We start from the raw sequence: 24,905 nt of genomic DNA, 5'->3' as shown, positions 1-24,905 counted from the left end.
TTCTCTGAAGTAGGACAAAAGTCTTCTCATTATTACTGGTGCATTGGTTACATGCTCTGCATCTTTACTCCTCATGGCTACCCTTCTGAGCCCTCCAGCTCCTTTCTTCCAAGCACACAAGTTCAGGAGTAGGTTCCTGTACCTTTCATAGTTAATCAGGTCCTGGGATCCTGTGTTGTCCTGCACTGAAGACATGTAGCACTCAGGCCTCAGTTCAAAGATATTGGATGAAGATCATGTACTTTTCTTCTATTATAGAAAGACTGAAGAAAAAAAACTAACACAAACTTCCAGCTCCCCCATTCTATGAATGTCTCCATTTTCATCACCAAGTCTTATTTTCCCTCTCCAATGCAATTTGAGAGAATTTAAAGACTCTTCAAGTCATCATTTTTTCTCTTCATTCCTTACAAACTTGCATGCACACACACACCTTGTGAGCTTTCCAGGTACCAGTATTCTTTTCCTGGTAGACCAAACTTTCAGAGAAAATCATGCAAAGGGAGACACAACCACCCAGAAATGCCACCACCATCTCCAGCCTGTTCTCCTGTGTTTATTCCTGTTTAGAGCTTTCAGGTCCGCCCTGCACTGTATTAGAGAGTCATGGAAACTTTCTTCCTCAGTCAAAGACAATTGTGGGTTGTTTTTTTTTCCCAGGGAAGACAATTTGGGAGCTCACAAAACTGGAATAGCAATGTCAGATCTCTTAGTTCTGAGGTGTTATCTTCAGGATAAATACACTTGCTGGATTGTGCATTTCAGGACTGTGCTCAATTGCTGGTTCTGCTTGTAAACTGCAAATCACATTCTTGGCCAAACCAAAGCCTGTGTCTGTCTAGGCTCTGAAAGACCTGGGAATATCTTGTCTGTCTGGAAGTACCAGCGTCTGCCCTCTCCTTGTCCCCAGGAGCATGGCAAGTGTCTGTGGTGAGAGGGATTCCTGTTAATGCTTTATGTGGGGAAAATCCAGCCATCATCTGCTCTCTCAGGATGCTCTTAGCTTAACTTGACAGCTGCTACTATGATTACAGATCGAGCTCAGCAATTTCACTCAGCTGATAGAGTAGAAGAGAAAAGGATGGCCGGTCATCTTTCCTCTGAGCAGGGGAGAGAAGAGAGAGGGACAACATTATTGTCAGCTTGAGAGAAATGGCAAGGTTAAGAAGGAAAACCATCTGAAGAAACTGAATATTAACAAAAATACAATCTATTGCTACAGAGAAAATGCCAACAGAAGAATGAACATCTGTCTGTGCAATGTTTTTTTTCTACTAGCAGTGAATTTTGCCTGGTGGACACTAAGTACCTTGTAATGGGTTGGCTGTCATTTTACCATTGCTATTAAAACTCAGGCCCACAGATCTGCAGCTTTCTTAGGAAGAAATTGTTGAATTAGCTAGAGTTAGGTGCATGGCATAGTCTTCTCGGTGAAGTTAATACACTCTATGGAAACAGCAGCTTAAATAAAAGGCAAAGGGCCTGGAGTTTACTTGCTGGTGCAGATGAAAGCTACAGACTGCTTTACCTCCAGGATTTTGTCTTGCATTAGCATAAGTGTATACCTCTCTCCTAGAAGCCAAGGGGAAGAGTCTTTGGGAAGTAGGGCTCTCCCATTACAATACTAACCATCCTCCAGCAGTGGCTCATGACTTCATAAATTGCCCTGGAGGCCAGCTTTGGTTTGTAAAGCCGAAATCCTGCATTGATTTCCTCCACCACTTCTGCACTGGTACAGTTCTCATAGGGGATTTTACCTTCACTGAAGACCTCCCACATCAGCACTCCTAAAGCAAAGAAATGAGAGAAATTCCAAAGTAGTAAATAAAAACCTCAGCAGGCCCATCGGCACTTTCCACCTGCTCTTCTCTGCAGCCCAGTGTTGATGCCTGGTACTTGGTAAAGCATTTTCACTTGGACTCTAAGCACACATCTGAAAAATGAGGCCCTAACGTAACCATACAGCCAGTGTCTCAACTAGGCACTGGACTGTGTGGAAGTACCAGTCTGGTCACTGCAAGTTTGACTCTGTGACCTTCATCATGATAGTCTAGCACAACAGAGTTGTCTTTCCCTGTGAGTCAGACAAAGTCTGTGTGTTATGGGTCAGAAACCAGAGCAGTGTCACATATCTGCTCCCAAACTTGGCTGTAAATCAAACTGAGCATCCTTTTTGGAAGCCTCTGGCTCTCAGTGTACAGCCCAGTTTCTGATTTGTGAAGCAGGAGGACATTCTTGCCAAGGTAGCATTTCTCCCCATGACATTCCCACTTTGCTGTGAGGTGTCAGAGGTAGCTCCACTGGCAAATTATGTCCCTTAGTAGTGGTGAGTGCTGACAGCCTCCTTCACATGCCAGGGGACATGGAAAAAGGAATGATGCTCTCCAAAATATCTCCATGTTGGGTTCTCAAAGGCTATTGTGTGGGTCTGAGTACCCAGTGTGCTCCTCATATCCCACCCCAGGAATGTAAAGCTTCAACCTCAGTGCAGAAGACAGTGAAGGGAGAGGGAAGCACAGAATGCAAAAGCACAGACTAGCAAAGGTTATAATCCTGCATTATTTACTGCTAGGCCCAGAGCTGAGTGGCATCCCATTGACTGTGTGCTGTGCACAGAACACTGAACCCATTCATTCTGCAGTTCTGTGATTTGCATGTTAGCTGGAGATGTGCCAGACACATTAATGTGCCAGATCAACAAGCAGGGGGATCGCCTGTGTTATCTCCACTGCCAATGACTTTGGGGGAAAACCCCCCATGACTGTTTTCTTATCTATGAGGGTCCAGAAGGCAGATCAAAGAACAAGCACAAATCATAAAACAAAGTGTTGGGGAACAGGAAATGAGGTGAAACGATGTGAGCTGTGAAATAATATTTTCAGATTGGTACAAAGCAGAGTCAGCAGAGCAAAGTTGGAAAGGCAGAGGGTTTGAGTGAAGCATCAGTTCTTGGGACTAACAGGCAGAGGGATGGAGTGCCTAAATATGTTTTCTTTCTTTATATAATCTTGTCAGTGACTCTCCAACCCTGTCTTGGACACTCCTGCTATATTGATACGAGATAGAATTATTTGGTATCATATATCATTGCACAGGAATAATGCATTAAATTGGCAGTATTTGCACTGTCCCAAAGCGCCTAGGTAGTTTACTGTTCCTTCCTTTCTTTTACTTAAATTAATAAGGCTTGCTGTCCTAAGCAGAACACAAATTATATATTGTCTGGGAGAGTTTACTCAAAGCAGTCTTGAAACCCCTAGATTTTATGAGTTGACATTTGTTGAATTGTTTCTATTCTCACAAGAGGTTCTTACCAAATGACCAAACATCAGACTTGGTGCTATAGTTGCTGTAGGAGAAAACCTCTGGAGCAGACCACTTGACTGGAAACTTGGTACCTGTGGAGCTGGTATACTGATCATCAAGGACAATCCTGGAAAGGGAAAAGGGCACAGGCTGAGTAACCTCCCCATCCCACGACAGACCCACAGGGACCATGCACAGCCTTGGTGGCGTTACCTGGACATCCCAAAGTCAGACACTTTGACCACGTGGGATTCCCCCACCAGGCAGTTCCTAGCAGCCTGCAAGAAAAGAAGATGCAAAAGCAGAGAGTCAGAGCTCAAAGACCACCACAGCCCCTCAGTTTCTCTTATCATGTCAGATGAGATAGTGATTAAAAATGAAAAATCAAAGTTACATTGTACCATACAAAGAGGGTGAGAACCTGTATATAAAAAATCATAGAATCAGAATCATAAAGTGGCTTAGGTTGGAATGTTGGAATGGACCCTAGAGATCATATACTCCTCTCATCTAGACAAGGTTGCACAAAGCCTCAGCCAACCTGGCCTTGAACACTTCCAGGGAGGTGTCATCCACAACTTCCCTGGGCATTCTGTTCCAGAGTCTCACCAGCCTCGTATTAAAAAACTTCTTCCTAAAAATCCAGTCTAAGCCTAAAATATATATATCTGTGTTGCCAAGAAAGATGTTCAGCCACAAGTTTGAATTGCAGGCCCTTGTTTCCCAGAAGGGACAGAGAAAAAGCCTAAAACATCCACAGCTACCTGCACTCCTTGCTCTGCTAACAAAACAGCAGCAGGGACTGAGGCAGCTTGATTGAACATCACATTAGAAGTATTTTATCAGCTATGCAAGTTTATGCATATGTTAAAACAGATGTTTTTGGCTACTTCACTGATGTTAGATAGGAACAGTGGTCAGTCTCAGGGAACTATGGGAGCTGGGGTTCTCAGAGAGCAAGAGTCCACTCAGATTAACATAATCTTTATGTCTTCATTTCTTCTCTCTCAAATACAATTAAGGGAAATGGATTGTTCAGTGCCCCAGGGGATGCTTTTTTTTTTTTCCCTGAAGTATCAATGCTGCTTTTGAAATAAGCAACAGATAGGCAGGAGCACTGTGAAAGCTGAAAATTAAGGAAGGGAGAAAGCACAAGGAAACGCCCAGCAGAAGGAGAGAAAGAGTTTGTGTGGGACCAACATACCAGATCTCTGTGGATGACAGAGTTTTGTTCCAGATAAGCCATTCCTTCACATACATCTTGGCACATGCCCAGCAGGGTTTCCTTTGTAAAGCTTCCCCGCTGGCTCCTGAGGTAGTCGGACAAGCAGCCATTCTCCATGAACTCAAACACCAGGCAGATGGGATTATTCTCAAAACACACACCATAAAGCTGCACTAGCTTGGGATGAGACAGCTTCCTGTGAGATGGGAAGGGAATGTGGAAAAATCTGGCAAGTGGGTTATATATGGGCACCTATTTCATCCTGCTGCACCACTCTCTTTGCAAATGCCAACTAAGAAAGCAGAAAGAAGAAAATGTGTAGACCATGTCTACCATCAAGTAGCATAGAGTATCATCTCATTTTAATGGTAAAAGTCACCAAAAGACTTCTGCATGGAAAATCACCCATTCAAACAAAAATAAAATCCATTTCCATCTATTTCGAAGGGAGGAAAATGTACAAAATACAAACAAAGCAAATAAACAACAGCACAGATTTAGAAGATCATTCTGGATATTGACAGACAGAAGCACAATAATTCAACTACACTTTGAATTGTTTTTGTGTGTAACCACCAGAGCTCACAGTCTCTCACTCTATACTATTCAGACACATAGTAGCTAATCCAAGTTTAAATTTCCCATTCATATTCCAACACTTTGCTTTAGTCTCAGGAATCCTACAGAATCTGATTTTGTTAGTGAAACCACTACTTACATCAAGACTTTAGCTTCCTCGATGAAATCCTCTTCAGACATTGCTCCTTCACGAATGGTCTTCATGGCTACTTTTGTCTTCTCCAGCAAGTAACCAAGGTAGACAACCCCAAATTGACCACTGCCAATTTCCTGTACACAGGTGAGCTCAGAGGGGTTTATGACCAATTTTCCTGTTGATTTTAAAGGAGAAAGAGTAAGGATCTATCAGCAAAATGTCAAACAACAAGATTTCGTGGGTTAAACATTGAGACAGAACTCAGAATGAGCCTTTCTGGATCTCCCTCAAATTGCCTGTCTGACTTTTTTAGCTCGTTTGACAAGTCCATGCTGCAGGTCATGTTCAAGAACAGGAACAACAACAACTTCTTTCTTTTCCCATTTGTCTTGTCTATCCAATTCTTCAGGCAGGGTTGTTTCTACTATGCATAAGTGCAGTACCAGCCATAACGTGGTTCTGAGTTTCTTTGGTGTCTCCAAGGGTTACAACAAAGATGCTACCAGCACCATTCTGTAGACAATGTGCAAATGGTGATATCTTTCAGGAGGGACTCAGCTTTCATGAAGTTAGGCCATGCTCCTGCTCCCATCACCTTTGTTCAGCATTCACCTCAGTATTTTATGTTGACTTCACTGACACCATGGGGTTCTCATCTCCCTCAAGGCATTGCATTATCAGTTCATTCAGTTGGCAATGGTAATGACAAGGATGATAATCTAGTGAATAGTGCAGTGTAAAGATCTGAAGAAAGCTTCTTATTGTGGCCATAGTCACATGAATCAGTAGCTATGGGGATACTCAGGATCACCCAGCTAACCAGTGAGGAATGTGACTGCCAAACAGTGATGAGGGTACCATACCATAGCTCAGCCCTGCAGTGATTGGAGCCTTTTTTCTCCTAGACGAGACAGCATATCGCAAACGAGTGACAAGACCTGAATAACAGAGGAAAATATGGGTTCCAGTTATTGTCCCAGTCATGGGAGGTGTGGCTGTCAATACCCCAGAAGGCAGTGTGGAGACTGAAAGCAGATTCATTGTACTGAGTTCTCAGCTCCACTTGAGGGCAGCTGAACTTCTATTCATACTCCTTTTTCCTGCCTGCTAGAAGGAAGCCAATTCTGAGTAGTTTCAGCTTATTTCCTATTTTCACTGTCAGCAAATGTGAGTCTGTGCCATGTACCTAGCTTTTTGTGAAATCTAATATGAGGGATATATCACCTCCTAGGCAAGGAGGTCCTGAAGTGTAACTCAAACAGGTATCTTGATCTGGCAGTGGTGACACATCCCCATGGTCTCCCAAAAACAAAGGACTCTCTCCAGTATGTCATTATGACATCTGTGATCATCATAGTCAGCCTTAGAAGTATGACCAGGATGGAGATGTAATGCTGGAAGCTGGCTTTAGATGGTCATTTTCCAGGATAGGAAGAGAAGCTGTGTCATTTAAAGTTTCATTGTAAGAACAGGGGACATGGGAGCCTTCCTTTATTCAAAACAGTCACCTGGCTGCATGGTAAAACAGGATATATAAATGTCAGCCTTAACTCACCTCCTGCATTGTGCTGGTGATAGTTGATGAGTTCAGGGATGCAGTCAAACACGTGCTTTTCTGCCAAGTAATATCTCTTGGGAAAGTCTGTTGTCTCATTGATGTGATAATGCTTTATAACAGGATTGTTATCAGTGCTGAAAAAGAGGGGGGTTCTTTGAAGAAAACTAGGTTGTGGCAAAAAGACAGGAATACAGGATATAAATGGAAGAGGAGAGATCAAGCAAAGGGAAGAACATTCCTTACACAGAACAAATGGAGGAGGAGCAAGGACTGAGCTGCATTTGCTAATGAAACTGTGTACTTGTATGTTCTTCCTCCCACCCATAGATGGTCTAATCTCTAGAAACTCTGAGGTTTCCTGATCAGAACAAGTTGAGTACTAAGTTTCTCAGCCTCTCTCTGAAAAAAAAGACATTTCTGTCTCATCACTGAAACCCTTTCACCAGTCTTGTGTTACCCACTCCTGATGAGTTCAGCACATAGGCCATGTTGATCCTACTGACACTTCAGCTGAGGGGACAAGGGATTATTTATAGGCATACATTTAGATGCAGTGAGAAGCAGAGCCTTTAATAGACTTCACAAATGACAGCTAACTCTTCTGCCTTTTTGGGAAGTGTTTTCCTCTATCATTTTCATGAGCCTTCTGCTCTCTCTTTGTAATGCCAAAACAACTACAGAAATTACATTCTCACAGAAGCCATTTCATTACCGAGATCAGCTGTACCTTAATGCTTTGGTGAAAACAGAGACTGTGTACATGCCAGGCTGCCTCGAATCCCTCACCATGAAGGCACCTTCCCTACCCTGTAACAGAAGCAAACGAGAGAAACTGGTTAGATATACAATGGGAAAAAAGAAGCAGGCTGGAGGCAAAGCTCTGCTTTTTTTACCCCAGTCTGCTACTCAGTCACAAGGATGTGCTAAATATGTAGGAAAAAAACAGAGACATCATTCAGCTGATGGAGCTTGGTCTGTTCCCTTCACAGCCCTGATGACTGCCCAAGGTCTGCAGGTACAACTGGCAACTTGTCTACTTTTGCTTTCATCCAAAATATTTCAGCACAAGATTGATTACTTTTCAGAGAACTACTGGCATCCTCAGGCCTTTTGCAGAGGTAGAGAAGATGAGCTAGAATCACAGTTTTCAGCTGACAAGGTGTTCTGAAGCAATGTTCTCCATCAACCCCAGTTACTGGTGTGTTTTACAGAAGAATGGCACAGCCTTCTGCCTACACTCAGCTGCTGAGGAAGTGAGAGGCTTTGCTAGTGGTTCTTTATCTTGCATAGCACAATAAGAGCAGCCAAGGGCAGCAGCAGCCCAACAGGAACCCAAGGAACCCAAGGGTCAGCTCCCTCTTACACTAAGGAGCCCTTGCAGGTATTCATTAAATATTATTACCCATCTCTCCCACACATAACACTGTTTTACCTCATCCTTCAGGAGTGTTTCTGCTTTGCTTCTGCTGATGTTCTTATTGTACCATCTGAAAACATGAAAAGACCCAGAATCAGCATTTCTAGGTTGTTAAATTCTCTGCTGAAAAACCTCTGAATTGCAAGTCCCCACCAGCACTAGTGACCATAAATTATGTGAGTAGGGACATTTGAGGCTTGTAGCTTCTCTAACAAATCCAGGACAGAAGAAAAACATAGGCACAACTTACTCATATATTTGCAGATTCTCGGGTGATTTTTCTGCCAGGTAGCTACTTGGCACGTAGCCTTCATGCCTGTTAAAATGTGGTACAGCATGAGCACACTAGACAGACAGGATTTTCTCTGCATCTGCATGTGGGAGTCATCCCTGAAAGATTTGCTTGCTCTTTGCATGATAGAAATGCTGGTTATTATGCACTTAGTAGGGTTACTGGTAGAAGGAAACAAATTATTTCACTTCAAACCTTGGAAACATTCACAATTTTCATTATTTCCCCCCTATGACAGCAAGTATTAACCTGAACTAAGCACTGTTACTTTTAAAAATTAAGTTTTGGATCCTTTTTCTTCAGCTGCCTGGATACAAGAAACATCTAAGGGAAGAAAGTTACTGTAAATAACCTCCCATCCTACAGATTGGATGATGCTTCACAAAAGTTATACTAGAAGACAGCATATATATTAATGGAAGAACAGAATGGACTTGTAAAAGGACTTTTACAAATCCTAGAAAGGATTTGTAAATTGTCTGTTAAAAAGGGACTTACCCATTCTTATCTTGAACCAGCCACCAATGTTCCTCAGAGCTGTCAATCACATAATATTCCTCATTATATTGTAATGTCAGCTCTTGTGGATTCTGGGCTTCATAGTCATATATGGCTATGACTATGGCTTCCTTTGGATCTAGCAACAATTTCTGCACAAATTAGGAAGAAAGATCATCATATTCATAAAACCATTTGCATGTTCTCTAAAATGGTGTTTCTTTAGTGGCAATGGTGCCTTCTGGGTTCAAAAGCCTCAAGCTAGGAAAGCAGCCCAGGGAGTTTAGGGTGCTATTTTCACAACATGAGATTTTTAAAACACTTTCAAATAATGGATTTCATATAAAAATGTCAGTTGCACAGAACTGGTCCTTCTTAGGGCAGGCTTATTTCTGTCTTTCTATTCTTCACATAAGTTTCCTAAACCCCTCTTATAAGCTTAAAGTGGTAAAACCTCCATGGCCTCCCTAGAGGGGCTGTCCCAGTGCCCTGCTACCCTCCAGTAAGGCATCCAGCCCTAACAACCAGCTTCCTTCTCCCTTTTTATTAAGTCAGAGACATTTTGTCTCACCTCCAAATGGGTCTGGGAAATTACTTCTCTGTTCCCTTTCACAGCACCTTTTCTCATATCCCTCCTACTTCCCCAATTTCCCTTTCTATAGATTGAAAAAAAAATTACAGTTGAAGTTTCAATCACCAGTAGAAAGCTATTTGTGAAACCCAGCTTTTTCTGCAGGAATGAACCTAACTCTAGTGGGATGCTGCTGATTTATAGCTTATGAAAAAAATACAGAAAGATAAGAGAAAAACCCAGGGAATGTTACTACAGGGGACATTCTAGGTTGCTGCACTGTGATAAACCTTAATGAGTATATATTTATATATTTACCACTGCAAGTTAAACTCTCAGAATGCTAAGGAAAGCTTAGTGTGCCTCACTGCACTCACCCAGTTATCTTCAGGAGTGGGAGGAAGAGGCTTCTTTGAGGCTGAAATTAAATCAAGAAAGCTAATTTGAAGTAGATCTGGACAACATCAAAGGGGAAATGATCAAGGTGACAAATTAATAAAGGTGATACAAATCCAGTGAATAGTAAACTTTAGTCTTTTGGAGTAAGACAGACCAACAGCCTGCATTTACACAGAGACTCTCAACCATACAGTTTGGGTTAGAGACTGCTGTGCAAATTTCTTAAGGAATCACACAGATTCAAGGTAGAAGTGTCTTGGGTGAAGAATAATTTAATAGGCTTTTTTTTTTTCAGGAGACAAAGTTGATTTGACCATTGAAAATACAGAGGAAATATAGTTAGGACAAAAGAAGACACACAGGGTTGAACACATCTATCTCAAGAAAGTTGTGATATTGTCTTACCACAGCTGATAAAATTCTTCCTCTTATTCCAAAGACAGCACCAAGCACCACACAGAGGAGAATGTGAATTCACAACAAAGAATGCCATATACAGTAACAGACAAGCCAGAATAAGGAATATCCCAAGAAACCATCAATGTGTTTCTTGATGGAAATGTAACATGATATTCTTTGATGTTCTGTTTGAGACAGATTTGATCCTTTACTTTTACTAGGAATAAATATTTTCAAGGTCAGAATGGCCTTAACAAGTCCCATACCATTTTTGGTGGGGTCATACTCCACACAACCTGCTGCCATCTTCTCTGTCTGAGCACAGCATCTCCACTTGCCATCTATCCAAAAGTTTGGATGACACTTTGAAGCCAGACAGTTGTTGTTTCTGGTTTCTGGAGAATGTTAGGGGAAGAAAAAGGATGGGGAAAATAACTGGTTTGCATTCATATAAGCTCTGAAAGACATCTAGAACTGAGTGGAAACAATCTGCACTTTAGAGGAACTTTTTATTCTCGTCAAACCAAGGTTTGGTGAATATTATCACCTTCTCTGTTAATGTTTTCCTTCGCCCAGAGTAAATGCAACCATTGATGTAGAAGAATATCCTTTCTGCTGGTCATGAAGCCCATCCCTCTCTACTGTGGGAGGAGAGGATCCTCCCTTCCCTTGAACTGATAAACACCAGAATCACAGAAGAAAGGTTTCATCAAGAGAAAGAAAACCTAGCATGTCATATGCTGTTGATTCCTTTGGAAAACTGCAGCTTTACAGTATGTACATAAGATACTGACTTGCTGCTTTGGCTTGGTGTCCAGCAGGAGCTATAAAAGCTGGCATTCACCAACATTGAACATTTTTTTTTTAACATGTAAATACCAGCCTTGAATTTGTGCATGAGGGATAAAAAGTCTTTCTTCCTGAAGCACAGTCTCTCTATCTCTAGTAACAATGTTCCTAAAAAGAACAAAAAAAATTCTGCTGGTCTGTTTCAAATGACTATTCAAATTGTCCAAGTGAGGGAACAGTCTCAAAACATTAGACAAGAAGAGGTGATGAAATAGCAGCTTGGAGCAGGTGCACTCCAGAAGGGAAATAACTGGTTGCAAGAGAAAGTGCATGAACCCAGTAATATCTCCATCAGGCACAATGTTTTCAGAGTGAACAAAACAACAGCTTGTGTTATAAAGCAGAGAAAAACGGCAACAGAAGCCTGGTGCAATTTTCATGTAACGAAGTAACACCTTCCTTGTGGCAAGTATTAGGCTTGGTTTCTGCCTGCAGTGCTTAATTCTTGTGCCTTCCCTTCAGAATCCCTGCTGCCAGCCACAGCACAATTCAGGTGAACAGAAAATGAAAGCTACCCACAAAAGTGTTTCTTAATTATCATTATTTGCTATCAATTATCATTATTTGCTCTATTATTGTCATCTAAGCAAAACATCTACTCAGAAAAGATTAATTTATAAAAAACGTAGTCATGTCAAAATCCTCAGCTCTTCCTGAATAAGAAACCTCAAATTATGGTAACTTACTAACAATCTGTCTTAGAAAGAGGCAAATAAAGCATTCCATGTCCAAATTTTCCACTGCTGCTGAAAACACACCCACAAAATCTATATGCAGTTATTTTATATGGAAGATTTTATAACTTCATTCCCCACTACTGCTTTGCATACTTGGATATAAGACATCAGCTCCCCTTGTACATATTTTTTCTGCATGATAGCTTGTGAGAAAGCTGTCTGGGATAAGTAACTTCAACAATTAGATGGGCACAGGGGGTTTATTACCTTCCTTCAGCGTAACGACCCATCTCTGCTGGCTCTCGTGGTTGGGTGCAAACACATAGAGAATGTGGTTATCATGGATGATCTGGAGAGGGGAGTAACCATTAGACATAATCCCAAATATGCTGGACATGAAGAAATAATTGAAGGAAGAGAAAGCAGCCCCCATAGTAAGAAATTACACACAAAATGATGATGTAGATGAGTAACAGGCTGTTCAGAAGCATCTCTTAACCTCATTGACTTCTGATCATTTAAAATGGAGTAGAAGCCTGATCAAGAGAGAATTATGGACAAGCAATGTTTTAGATCAATCTTATGCTGTTGGGAAATGCTCATTAAATCAATGGAGGTGCAGCAATTTCAATCTGCAGAGGTTTCAGCCTGTTACTTGATGAATGCTTCTAAAGCATCTCTGGGGAAATGGCATCTGTTTCTTAGCAGTTTCTTGTAAGATATCTTCATTTAAGAGCTAAGAGTCAAATCTAGCTTATCTTGTGCCAGTATAAATCTCAAACAACTCCCTGGATGTTATTTGGATTACTATCACTTTTTGAAGTTTTTAATAGCTTTTACTGGGATTATAGAGGGGAAATAAGAAGCTCTAGGCAAATTAACAGTGAGAAATAAAGATATTGTTTTCATCAACTTGGCTTTAATTATGAACAAAGAAAGGAAGAGAAATACATAACATTTGTGAAGTTTCAGACCAGGCAGTAAAATCATAACAAGAAGAGAAACTACTCAGAAACTGAACTAGATTATGACATTTTGCCTAAAATTTGATGTAAGGCACAATCTATATTTCTCTTCCAATCTTTATTTCAGCGATTTAATTCCATATGGGACCTGGTCTCTTTATGGCACAGATACTTTGAAAAACTTTGACAACCATCTTTAAATAGAGGTTTCTACAAGAGAGCAGCTGTTTTTTTAAGTTTCTTCAGGGTGTAGATGAAGCAATGTTGATTGTTAAGAACAGGAAATATTTGCCATCTCTTGATCTCTAGCCCTTGCTGTGTGACTCAGTGGCTTTGCATGCTATAGAGAGATAAATGATAACCAGGGAGGAATAATTTGCACTCATTTAAAGCCACTCCTGTTGATATTATTGTTCTGTCTGTATAATGTTTTGACAATCTAAGGCAGATTTTGAAATGTGCAGTATGCAGATCTCCAAAAGTAGTAGCCATGAGCATGCACAGCTGCAAAAAAATCACTCTTTCCATGCTTTTCTGCAAGGAGCTCACTTGCCAGCAGAGCCACACAAAACCAAAAAGCCCCTTGTGGTTTCATGAGAGATTTATAGCTGGGCTCAGCCAAGATTTTTATTTTTAAAATAAATTTAAAAAAAGGAGATAATTTCACAAATACTACAAAACTGAGGGGAAAAACCTTGGATGTTCTACAAGCAGGAGTGATGATCAAGACCTCAATGGAGCATTGTCCATCATGACTGCTCCCCTGTTACCATCTCACATTACTCACCTCTACCTTCACTTTATTTTGCTGTTCTTACAAGCATTGGACATATGGAGGTATAGATTTGAAGATTCTGACCAAAACTAAGAAGATCTGAGTAGTTTTTCCTTTTCTAGTCCATGTCCACTCAAGTTGGAATTCTCCATGAAGCTTTCCCCCAGTCAGGCAGCTCCTACCCAGCCCCAGCTTTCCTGTCAGATGTTCATCAAAAGCTGTTTGTGAGGTACAACAGCATCTTCTGCTGCTCCCAAATGCCCATAAACAAGGCCATAACACTGATAATCTGGTTTCTTGAGTGCTTGTTATGTACCAACTCAGCAATATTTTGTAATACTGCAGGGCCATTGTTATGATCTTGGCTGGGGACCACTCCATGCTGGAGGGAGGGTTACCAGGCCCAGATCAGTTTGGGAAATTATTTCTTCTTCCTTCTCATATCTCTGCAAGGTAATGTTTTCCAAAGCTCAGACTAGAGCATGGTGGATATGCCCTTTTACTGTTCAAATGAAGATTTAGAGGTAATTCTACAAGCTACTTCATGACTTGCCAGAATGATAGTGCCAAGCAAAGCATCCAAATTGTTGCTGGCTTTGAGATAATAGGAATGGGAAAAAAGCCCCAAACCCTTTATTTACTATTTATAAAGGATATATTGTGAACATGTGTACATCGGTCACAAGATTATTTTTTTTCTTAATCTGCAAATCTGAGTCCAGATAATTCACTCTTTCAAAGCTATCTTTGAACAGAAATCCATCTGTATTCCTCAAAATCCATACATAATTATTAAGAAAAGTAGTATCACCAATATGATAAAATTCTGATAAGTGGCAGCACAGGGAATAACATAATAAACTGGGAAATTGTGTTGCAATAACTGAGCAAATATTCTGTGGCAATGATATTTACATCAGAATGTAAATGTATCTCATTTGTGTTAATAATTAACACCAGACAATGTGTTCCTCATCCTACAGCCAGCACTGTCCACCTCTTGGTTATTAAGCTGTCTCATCACTAAATGTCCCCTCTGTTCTTGTCTGGAAAGTCTCCCCAAATCATCACATTCACCAGTTTCTGAAGCAAAGGCCACTGAATGTGTTTAGTTTCAGCACCACATGGGTAAATCAGCCAAAAAACTTGGGTGGATTCCCTGTGAAAAAGATGGGGCTTCTCTGAACATGAGTTAGTGGGACAGATGAACATTGTGTTAAATGTCAGATGGAATTAGAAAATCTCATTTAAAACCAATTTCAATTTAAAACCAATGAGTGTAAGAGTTTACATATCTTGTAGTAACACTCAGTCCCTGATTTCCCAGTTCATTTCAAACCTTAATCTGCTTTTCTTCTTTTCTTGTTATTCACCCTTGTGCTGGGTTCATTAAGGACTGCACTGTGAGGCAGGATTTTATAAAAAAAGTGATATCTTTATCAGTATGATCAATGGGCAGACTCACCTGGAAAGGATATTTATACTGACAGGGAATGATGATGTCACTTTTCACAATTTCCACACATTTAATCCTAGAAAGTTCCACAGAACCCTTCAAAGTTCTTTTTTTCTAAAAGACAGAGAAAAACAATTGGTTTATGCTAATGAGTGTGGATGAAGCGACTAATTAGACAGGACTGTCATGTCTGTAAGAGATTTAATTTTAATGAAGCAGAAGGACACTAACTGATCATGAAGACCTTTGAAACTATAAAGAATCATTCTTATATGTGGCACCTCTATATGGATTGCACATACACATACATATATGCATATACATAAATTTCAACTCAGCATGTGTATTCTAAGACAACCTGTAAAAATCCTTGGCTGAAATTCAGGTTTTGTTTTGTTTTCTTTCAACAAACCCAAAATAACTATTTTCATTAAATTCACCAGTCTTCCTGTTTCATACTGAAAGGCTACAAAACAAGAAAAACTTTATTTCAAAAATAGCTGGGTACTGAGAATTTCAAAACTATGGATTTTATCTAAAATATAACATTTATACTGTATATATTTTCCAAGAAACAAAATATTTGTCTGGTTTTGTTCTGTGTTTTTAGATAAGTAAAAATAACAGGAAATTTTGAAAAAAAAAATGTCCTGGAAATCTTGACAACAAAACTTTTTCTGGCAGCCCTGGATAACAGTATGGGCAGTTAGGAAAGGATGAGAGAATAACAGACATCCAATTATCCCAAGTTCCTTGGAATACCTGATTTCCTACCAAATCCTTGCCTGGCAGGTCCTCAGCTTTTACAGAAGTGAGGTGAGGCAGCCACTGGCACACGGGAGGTGGGAGCTGAGGCTCAGGACCTGGTGCACCCTTCTGAAGGATTCACTACAGATGTGTTTGCCCTCCAGGGGTGAGCTGGTTTCCTGTTTTGATTCGTTTTCAGTAGGGATTAAATGGTAGCTGGCTTGCAGCTCAGCTTTGTGATAATGTGATGAAAATTGGTGAGATTTAGGAACGCCCAAAACGATGAAAAGCCTTTGTTGTCAAACACAGATGACTGTCAGTGGAAGGGAGTGTGAACCTCAGCAACTGCATTGTACCTGTCATGGGTTCCCTCAGGGACTTTGTCAACCTTCTCCCCCTCCCCTGGACTTCCAACCCATCCCTTCGTGTTCTTCACCCTCCAGGTCCCTCTTGCTCCTTGCTCCCTGAATCACCATGGACCTGCAGCTCTGCCCTGCTGGCAGTGGCAGTCCCCACCACTATGTCACCCCTCACTGTGGCTCTGTTGCTACCTTTCATCAGTAAATTTAGCCTAACACAGGGGAGCAGCAGATGCTGTAGGAGATGGGATGAGTGGTGACAATGTGATGTCAAACAGCCTCAAAACAAAGAGGCTCCAAGGCTCCTCAGACCTTGTTCTTACACAACTGGCTGTGTACTTTTCCTTTGTATGCTTGGACTTGAGGAAAGAGAAGAAAATTATTACACTGTGGTCTCACATTGTTCTTGCTGGACTTTGCTGGAGCAATCGGGGTTTGTATTTGTATTTTTTGCATTATTTGTATGGTTTTTTTGCAGTTCAACCAGTGCCTCTGGATTTCCTGCCAACACCACCTCCTGTAGACAACATCTGCCTGTGTAGGTTCATGGGGTGGTAGAGTAGGATCTTTTTATATCAGTAAACCCAAGTCTCTAAAGCACCCCTAAATGTAAATAGCAATTAACTATGAAGAGTGTTGCCAAGCCTTAGAAGGTTTTACTACACCACATTTTCCCTGTCTGTTTTCTTTCATGCTTGTCTGTTCACTTCTTTCTTCCAGACTTGGCTTCCTCTGTCTCTTCTACACAATCTCCTCTATCATTTGTTCTGCCCCTGGGCCATCTACTTTTTCTATAAGACACAAAATAATTTTTTTTCCTATAAAAAACTTTCATTTTATGAGAACTGAACCCTCCTTCATCTTATTGCTTTAAAGTCCTAGGGCTTAACCACATGCACTCTTCCTCTGAAGCTTTAGAAAGCAGACAAACTGTCTTTCGCTCCACACTGGGTTTTGTTGATGTCTGTCTAGACTCAGCCTTCTCAAGGGGCTTTGTGCAGTTATCCTGCAGCTCTCATTACTTACTGTGCTCCTATTAATCACATAATTTCATCAAGAGAAGCTCCTCATAATCTCAAGTGTTCACATGCAGTGCAATGTCAGGGTGCAGCTCAGCCACTGCACTGCCCAGCAGATTCTCAGCAAATGGGACTGTGCTGATATGAAGCAATTACAGTCCTGTGGCAGCACAAACAACTGGAATTACTGCTTACAAACCAGGCATTACCCAGAAACTGGGCTGGAAGCTAAACATATCCCTGCTTTTGTGATGCCTGACTGCACTTTAATCCAACAAAAGCAAGTGGGCCATATGAAAGGGAGTGGAGAGGAAAAGGCTCTTTAAAATGTTCTCCAAAAAACCTCAGAGACTTGTTCCTACAAGGGCAAGAGAAAACATGCTGACAGATGTGCCTTTGTTGTTTACAGTCTGCCTGCAGTATAATTAAGTAGATGTTTGGAGCTAGTTGGTCAGGAAAAAACAACAGTGGTCTTACTGTGTAATGAGTGTGGAAAAATAACCAGGGCATGCTGCTGTCCCAGGCAGAGATGTACAATATGCTGCAGAGCAGTCCACTCTATTTTATTTCTTTTGGTCAGTTATTTGCAATGTGGCAGTTCCAGGAAGGAGAGAGAACAACTCTGAACAGACCCAGGTGCCTCTCAAGTCCAGCGTGTTATGGTCATCTTTAGTATTTCCCCTCCTCTTGCCACACACCTTCAGCAGCTCTTTCACTGATCAGTCCTTTTGTTTGTGTCTACTGCATGATGATGATGACAATGCTCCCTATTTTCATTAGACACAAGAACAATTGACTGTGTACGACTGACATAGCCCTGCCCTGCAGCACAAGGCACCTCATCATGCTTGCTTGGGGAAGGAACCACATGGCATTTATCAAATGCTGAGACTTACACAGCCACCAACACTGCTGCTCACCCATGCCAGAGCACCTTGGATACACAACAAAACAAATCACTTCTCACCAGCCCAGGGCCTGAGGCAGGGGAAGAAGTGAGGGTGTGAAGACCATGGACCCATGAAGGTTCAGAGAGCTGTCAGTGGTGTCTGCAGGTGACACAGAAATCTGCCATCACTTCCTGACCCCAGCTCTGCACCCTCCAGCTTCACAAATGTCTAAGATCTTGTAAGATATGGGGCTGTGCAGTCGAAGTACTTTGCTGCTTTCTAGCTAACACTTTGGTGTTGCTATTTGTGATGCCCATTCATAATGCAGCACCAAGAATTTAGGCGAACACCCCTTGGTAGATGCTAAAATGTTTTGCTGAGCCCCTTTGTATTTGCCAAAGGGCTCTGGCAGAAAAAGTATCCACCAGTACTGGAAGCAGAGGGAAGGGAGGGAGGCCAAAAGGTAGAGATGAGGCAGGGGTGGGCACAGAGATGGCTCTTGTGTTCCCAAAACCCACAGCTCTGACTGAATATCCACGGGGGTGGATGTCTTAAGTAACACAGTGACAATTTTACAGTGTTGCTATTAAGAGCACAGGATGACACCAATGGCAATTATTCCCCCAGCTGTGAAGAGGAAAGGGGCAGGGGCACAGCCCAGAAGCAGCGTAGGCTCCTCCTGGCTTAGCACATGTTCTCACTTGAGAGCAATAAGATCTGGCTGATATAAAATGGGAAAAAAACCCCAACAAATCCCACCATAAAAATGCCTCTCTTCAGAATAATTTAGGCTGATTTAAAGATATTTGAAAAAAATGTTGAAAGTCGAAGGATCTTTCTCTCATATAGCTGTTTATGAGCTTACAAAGGCAAAAAAAAAAAAAAAAAAAAAAAATCTAAGCTTGCATGGAAGTTATTCTCTTTCTGCTTCCAGGAAAACATTCAAGGCTATTTTTAAAATTTTAATCTAAATGGCAGGTACTGACCACTCCTGGAGACAGGTCATTTGGCTCATGGACCTCTGGTGTGAGAGGATGCTTTTTTATTCTCATGAGCTTAAGTTAAGCAGTAAGAATCAAACATGAACATATATCCATTACTTAATACTGTATTAGTATCTTCAAATCTATATTCTTCACTGTAGAAAAGGCTGGGAGGAGTGGATTGAAGTGAATGAAGGTTTCAATGAAAATGTTAAGCTAAGTTAAATTGACTAAACGTCATCACTTTCTAATTAAAAAAATATAAGCTTCAAGGACAAAAAAATGTTCAGAAAGGATTAAGAGTGTAAAACAACAGGCAGGCAGAGCTACAATAGTTATAACAAAAATAGTTATAACAAAAGTTATGATGTTGATTGCAATATAAAGCAAAGGCAGGCTCTGGAAGAAAAAATGGTGTTAGTAGAAAAATCTCATAAAAGCTTATATAAGGTTCTTATATAAATAAATATACTTCATATATATTGCAGTATATTCATATTGGGAGGGATTCCCTTCTTCTTAAAGGTATAAAAGAAAACATGGGTTGAAGATTTTGCTGTGTCCTTAGTGTTCTCCAACAGATAAAAGATTTGAACTTTGTAGTTCAAAGAAAATGGAAGCATCTGACATTTGCTGGGAAGACTTTGCTCACAAGTAATGTGCAAAAAACCTTGAAATATTAAAGAACAATAAATACCTAGGCAAAGATGTGGTAAGACTGGGTATGCACAGAAAGTTCAAAAAGAAAATTATGATCACATGCTAGAAGGAAAAAACTATTATTACAGCAAAGAGGATCTATTTTTATATACTGGACTCTATCATACATTTGGAGAGTTAGAAAGGCTACAGATACAACATCCACATTTTGCTTAGAGTAATTTTCTCTAGAGAATACTACCCCCCTCAACCATGTTGCAGAAGTTGTGAATGAGAAAACTGCAATAGACAGGACCTTCCTAAGTCTTTAGAAGAACATTTGATAAGATGCATTAAAAGCGGTTGCTTAAAGATATGAAATCTCTCTCCTTGGCTTTCAAGCAGTGACCTGTCAATGCTACAGCCAGCTTCTAGTCTTGACAATAGTCTTGGCCATAGTCCTACTCCAGGCAGTGATCTAATGCTGGTCCTGTGCAGAGAGTGAGACTAAATAAAATTAAGAAGTCCCCTCCAGCCTGTATTACCATGATCCTGTGATTTTGCAATAGAAATGAGGCTCATTGTAGCAAACAATATGAACTTAATTTTCCTTTAACTCCAACAATACAATTTGGATAATTGAAAAATCCAGTTTATATTTCCAGAGGTATACTAAAGGATTCATTTATCATTAGGCACAGGTTTGTACCTTGTCTTCATCCTATTTAAGGTTGTATTCATTTTATTACACAAAAACTCATTGAAATGGGTATGATGCAAACAGATGTCAAGCCTGACTTCTTTGTGGGCAATAGGTATATTATTAAAAAAATTAGTTGGAGATATGTATCTGAAGACAGATGGTATTGTAAATTCTGGCAAGCAAGTAGAACTTGTTAATAAACACATGACAAATTACAAAGAATGATGCATATACTCAGATATGTATTTATTTGGAAGGTAGCCTTTAAAACCACATTAAAACCATATAAAAATTTACTTCAGATGAGGATTATAGCTTCATGAATGTTAAGGTACTCAGAACAAAAAAGCCACAAGAAATGGTGTGAATGGTGACTCTAGTTAACAGGAACACTAAAATGGAGATCTTCAGAAGAGAAGTGGGAGTCTGTTTACATTAGAGTCTTGGGGAAAGAAAAACAAGTCTTCCTAGGGCAGGATGGACAAATCAGATTCTGTGTAGAGTAATTGAGGTAAAATGGCCATCTGGAGCAAGGAACTAAGTGCTGCTGTTATTACATTGGGCTGAACTCTTGCAAGTAACCCCAAGTGTAGATAGTGAAACAGAAGCAGCTTTGTCATGTTTAGGGTGCTGATAGAAGGCTTTTCAGATAAGTTTATTCCTTTTTTTCTCCTGGGACAAGAGACTAAAAGTAAATTTCAAAGCACACTGAATTGCCATGTTTATTTCTGAGTATGAAAGATCTGAATGAAAGAGCCCAGGACAAGGCTGACTCCTGCTATGTGACCCACTGAGCATCTGACCAGTGTAGGAACAATATGACTGCATAAATTGAAAGGGAACTCATTCCTTTCTGTTTGTGCCTTTCATTGCTGCCTTTAAAAGCTGGACTAGTATTAGCCCACAAGTACATAAAGATATATTTTAAAATATTAATGTACCTGTATTTCTTATGTGTTAGGTGCAACTTTCCCAGCCCTGAAATACTTCTCAGAATGCCTGTATAGGGTACAGTGCCTATTTTTGAAGAAGGAAAACTATGGCATAGGGAGATGGAGTGCTTTTCTATAGCTGCTACAGCAGATCCAAGCACTCTCTGCAGGCCTGAGTTATGCCAAGATGAACAGCTCTGATGCAGAGATCATGCAATCTCTGCTAACACACTAACGTGCTACCTAGAAGACAGTGGCCTATTCACAAAGTGTGGCATCAGCTGCAGGCATCTGTGCCACTTTTAGGCTACAACCAGCTTGAAATATAGCTAGACATGCTCATTTCTGCCTCTCTGCTCCCAAATAGGAGTGGAACACACTGAAAACTATGCAAAAACTTCTACTGAGTATGTGAAATACTAAACTCTCTCTTTTCACTATCCTATCTGCAACCCTGAAGGATTTACCAAGTAACATAAGCCTTGAGGCAAATGGGATATAGGCAGCTCACAGGTTTAAGTGCTTTTGATAATTAAGGATACTTGAAACTCTGTCCTAGACACCTCTCCAAAGGGGTGCTGCTTCTAGGGTACTGCCAGTGTACTGGCACCCTGAGATTATCACATAGTGTCTTCCTTGTAGGTTATCCTGGTGAGGATCAAACTCATTGAAACAGTTAAAATGATTACTCCCATGTGCTTGGTTACTCATGTGCACGGTAGCTATAAAATCAGACCCTGGAAACAAAGAATTTTTGTCAATGGAATTGATTTGCATATTATAATAAAGGACCTTCTCATGTATTTTAGTAGAGATGGGGGCTGAATACATGTTTCTGTTATCAGGGTTTGCTTTATGTTGAGACAGCCCTGCATTGTACACTGCTCAGTGAATTTTAGAAAACACAGCTTCTTATTGTTGTCAGTTAGTGAGGGCTCATTCTCCTAATGAGATATGTAAATATCCTTCATTAACATTAATGACGATTGTGTGCTTGGCCCCTGGGATCACTGCTTTCTCTCTAGCTATGGTGGTTATGACAAAAATGCTGTTAAATTCATGCAAAAATTTGCTTTTATGTTGTCAGTTGTCTGGACAGCTTCCAGTGTCATTTACAGAATTATCCTTGTATCCCTTTGACTTGCTTATGTCCTTGCTTTGGACTGCTACAATAAACATTTAAAACTCTTTTTATACCCACAGCATCAAAATATAGAGAAAGGGATGTGTTAAGCCTGGGCTTAACACAGAAGAGAATGCTTTACTTTAAGCCACCTGATTGAAATCAATGGGACTTCTCAAAAAACATTTTGTTGGGCGTATGTGAGACATAACTTGCAAATAAATATTACTGTTAAAGATGATGTCCAACCTCAACTAGGTTATGATAAAATACAAAGGCACATCATACTTTGCATGTGTTGCTGAGTTAAGTTTTAACATGATTTTCTGCAACTAAGCAAGATTAGATGCTATGAAGTTGCCAGTGCAGGACAGCAAGGCAGCATGGTCCCCAGTGCATGCAGTAACAGTGCATAAATATAATAGATTAAAAGCATGTTCAGTGATTGTTAGAAATCAAGCAATATTATTTACAACCATATCTAGATAAATAGAAGAAAATTATTCTTATTTCACTAGAACACCCAGCACAATGGGGTGTGCAGACTGATTTCTCATTTTCTTAATATTTAGCAAATCAGGGAAATGGAAGCTTGAAGAAAGAGTGCCTACTCTGAGCATGGATCTCATAATCACATCCCTTTGGAAGCTAAATACTCCAAAGACTGGACAAGTTACACATGACAGCTGGATATATTTTGAAATGTAAGACTGGTCTCCTGCCAGCCATCAGTCTGCTGCCCTGAAGAGAAGATTGAGAGAGTGAAGATCAGTGGATAACTGGTTTTGCAGATGTAATTAGGTACACTTGGGATCTCTGCAATCAACCACTGAATGTAACCCCACACTCATGTAAACTGCCAGGCACAGGCTCACACAGCTGTTACACAACAGCCATAACAGCTTCTCCTGAATTCCTAAAAAAACCCCTGATCTTTTCTATATAAAAAAAAAAAACGGTCGCCTTACTCCTCCATGCACACCAAAAGCCAACTGACCAGAAACTCTAAATGATGCATTTGACCATTCCACATTTTTTAGTGAATGATGCTGTAGTAAAGACCAAAAACACTAACAAAATTTAACAAAGATCATCCTTCCCTCCATTAGCATCCTTCCCTTCCTTTAACAAATCTCATCCTTCCCTCCATCATTCTGAGAGAGAAAATGGCTGACATACCCCATGGCGATGTTCATAGTAAGCCAGCTTGGATTTGGTTAAAACAAAGAATCGCACTTTAAAGTTGGAGGGTGAAGTCCTTCTCTTCTGCTGGGATTTTTTGATCAGCAGTTCCTCCAGGAGCACGCAGTTATTCATGGCTGAGCCAAAAATGGTCCTCTCCCAGGACATAGGATGAGCTGAGTGCCCGTCCAAGAAAGAGACACAAGAAGGAAGAGAGTTAATTAAAAAAAAAAAGGTGTTCAGAAGGCAGCGTAGGTGCTTTGAGCTCTATCCTCTATCTTCCCATCTACAGCAAAGCTTCCTTCCTGTCAAATCATAACCACATCCTCTCTAAAGTCATAAAACAAAAGGCACATCTTGAAATATACTTTAAGGTAAATGTGGTGGAAAAAATAACATTTGAGGGACATTCAGTGAGTCAAGGATTAGAAATTAATTAAAAAGGAGATGTTGCATGATTAAGCCTCTGTCTCCTACTTGCCCATTTAGTAAATAGTTACAATAGTTACATATTGAACATGAATGTATAGGATGAGTGTCTCTCTTGTCCTCTTAGAAGTAGGTCGTGCATCCATATTTTTCAAAGGAATGTTGCTTTCCATTTTAGAGTATTGAATGGTTGACTGTGTGTCTCAGACTTATATTGTCTGTGTGCCAACTTATATTAAGGAAATTTCTCATATAACTTGAAAATTCCTACTATGTAAGCAAAGAAATTTACACCCAGGATGTACTTGTATAAGGATTGATAAATATTTGTAGTCATTAAATACTTAAATTGAAAGTGGTTAAAATAAACAACGTAATATTTATTATGGGTTACTATTTACTGATTACTGACTGCTTCAGGTGCATTCTTATTATTCTGTGGATGCCCTCTGTGGATGAACACCAGGGTAATCAGCAGTGAAGAGATCACAAACATTTAATCAAGTGCAACTCAGGTTTACTCAGGACTTCAGGGCACCATTTGAGGCAGTCTTCACCAGGCTAAATATAGAATTATAAAAACAAAATAGTATGTACCTCATGTAATCTATACAACAATATTGTTAAATTTAATTCTTTGTTCTCTGTTTTTCCATGGTTAATATTTTGTTTATTTTTTTTATTAGTGATGTATAAATGTATTGCTAATGCTACTGAGGACTGGGGAGATGGAGTCTGGTGGAATTCAACTGCAAGATAAGTATTGTCATTAATTAGGTATTTCTGGAAATTATTTC

At 40.3% G+C, this 24,905-nt stretch overlaps 1 protein-coding gene across 1 annotated transcript; it reads right to left on the bottom strand.

Annotated features, from left to right (window-relative positions):
• Nucleotides 1-204: 204 nt before the first annotated feature.
• On the bottom strand, nucleotides 205-23,956 carry ITK (IL2 inducible T cell kinase). The gene is made up of 17 exons (XM_071759223.1): nucleotides 23,677-23,956; nucleotides 15,112-15,216; nucleotides 12,174-12,255; nucleotides 10,647-10,775; nucleotides 9,960-10,000; nucleotides 9,012-9,163; nucleotides 8,472-8,537; nucleotides 8,237-8,291; nucleotides 7,532-7,611; nucleotides 6,802-6,938; nucleotides 6,110-6,184; nucleotides 5,250-5,421; nucleotides 4,511-4,727; nucleotides 3,520-3,584; nucleotides 3,315-3,433; nucleotides 1,630-1,787; nucleotides 205-1,100 (listed from the first exon to the last, which is right to left on the bottom strand). Exons 1-17 carry the CDS (start codon nucleotides 23,845-23,847, stop codon nucleotides 1,029-1,031), a joined length of 1,896 nt encoding a protein of 631 aa, XP_071615324.1. The 5' UTR covers nucleotides 23,848-23,956; the 3' UTR covers nucleotides 205-1,028.
• Between the last annotated feature and the right edge of the window lie 949 nt (nucleotides 23,957-24,905).

This window comes from Heliangelus exortis, chromosome 15, assembly GCF_036169615.1.
Source record: "Heliangelus exortis chromosome 15, bHelExo1.hap1, whole genome shotgun sequence".
Taxonomy (NCBI): Eukaryota; Metazoa; Chordata; class Aves; order Apodiformes; family Trochilidae; genus Heliangelus; species Heliangelus exortis.
The sequence above is the reverse complement of the archived record's forward strand: the minus strand, read 5'-3'. Positions and strand labels throughout refer to the sequence as shown.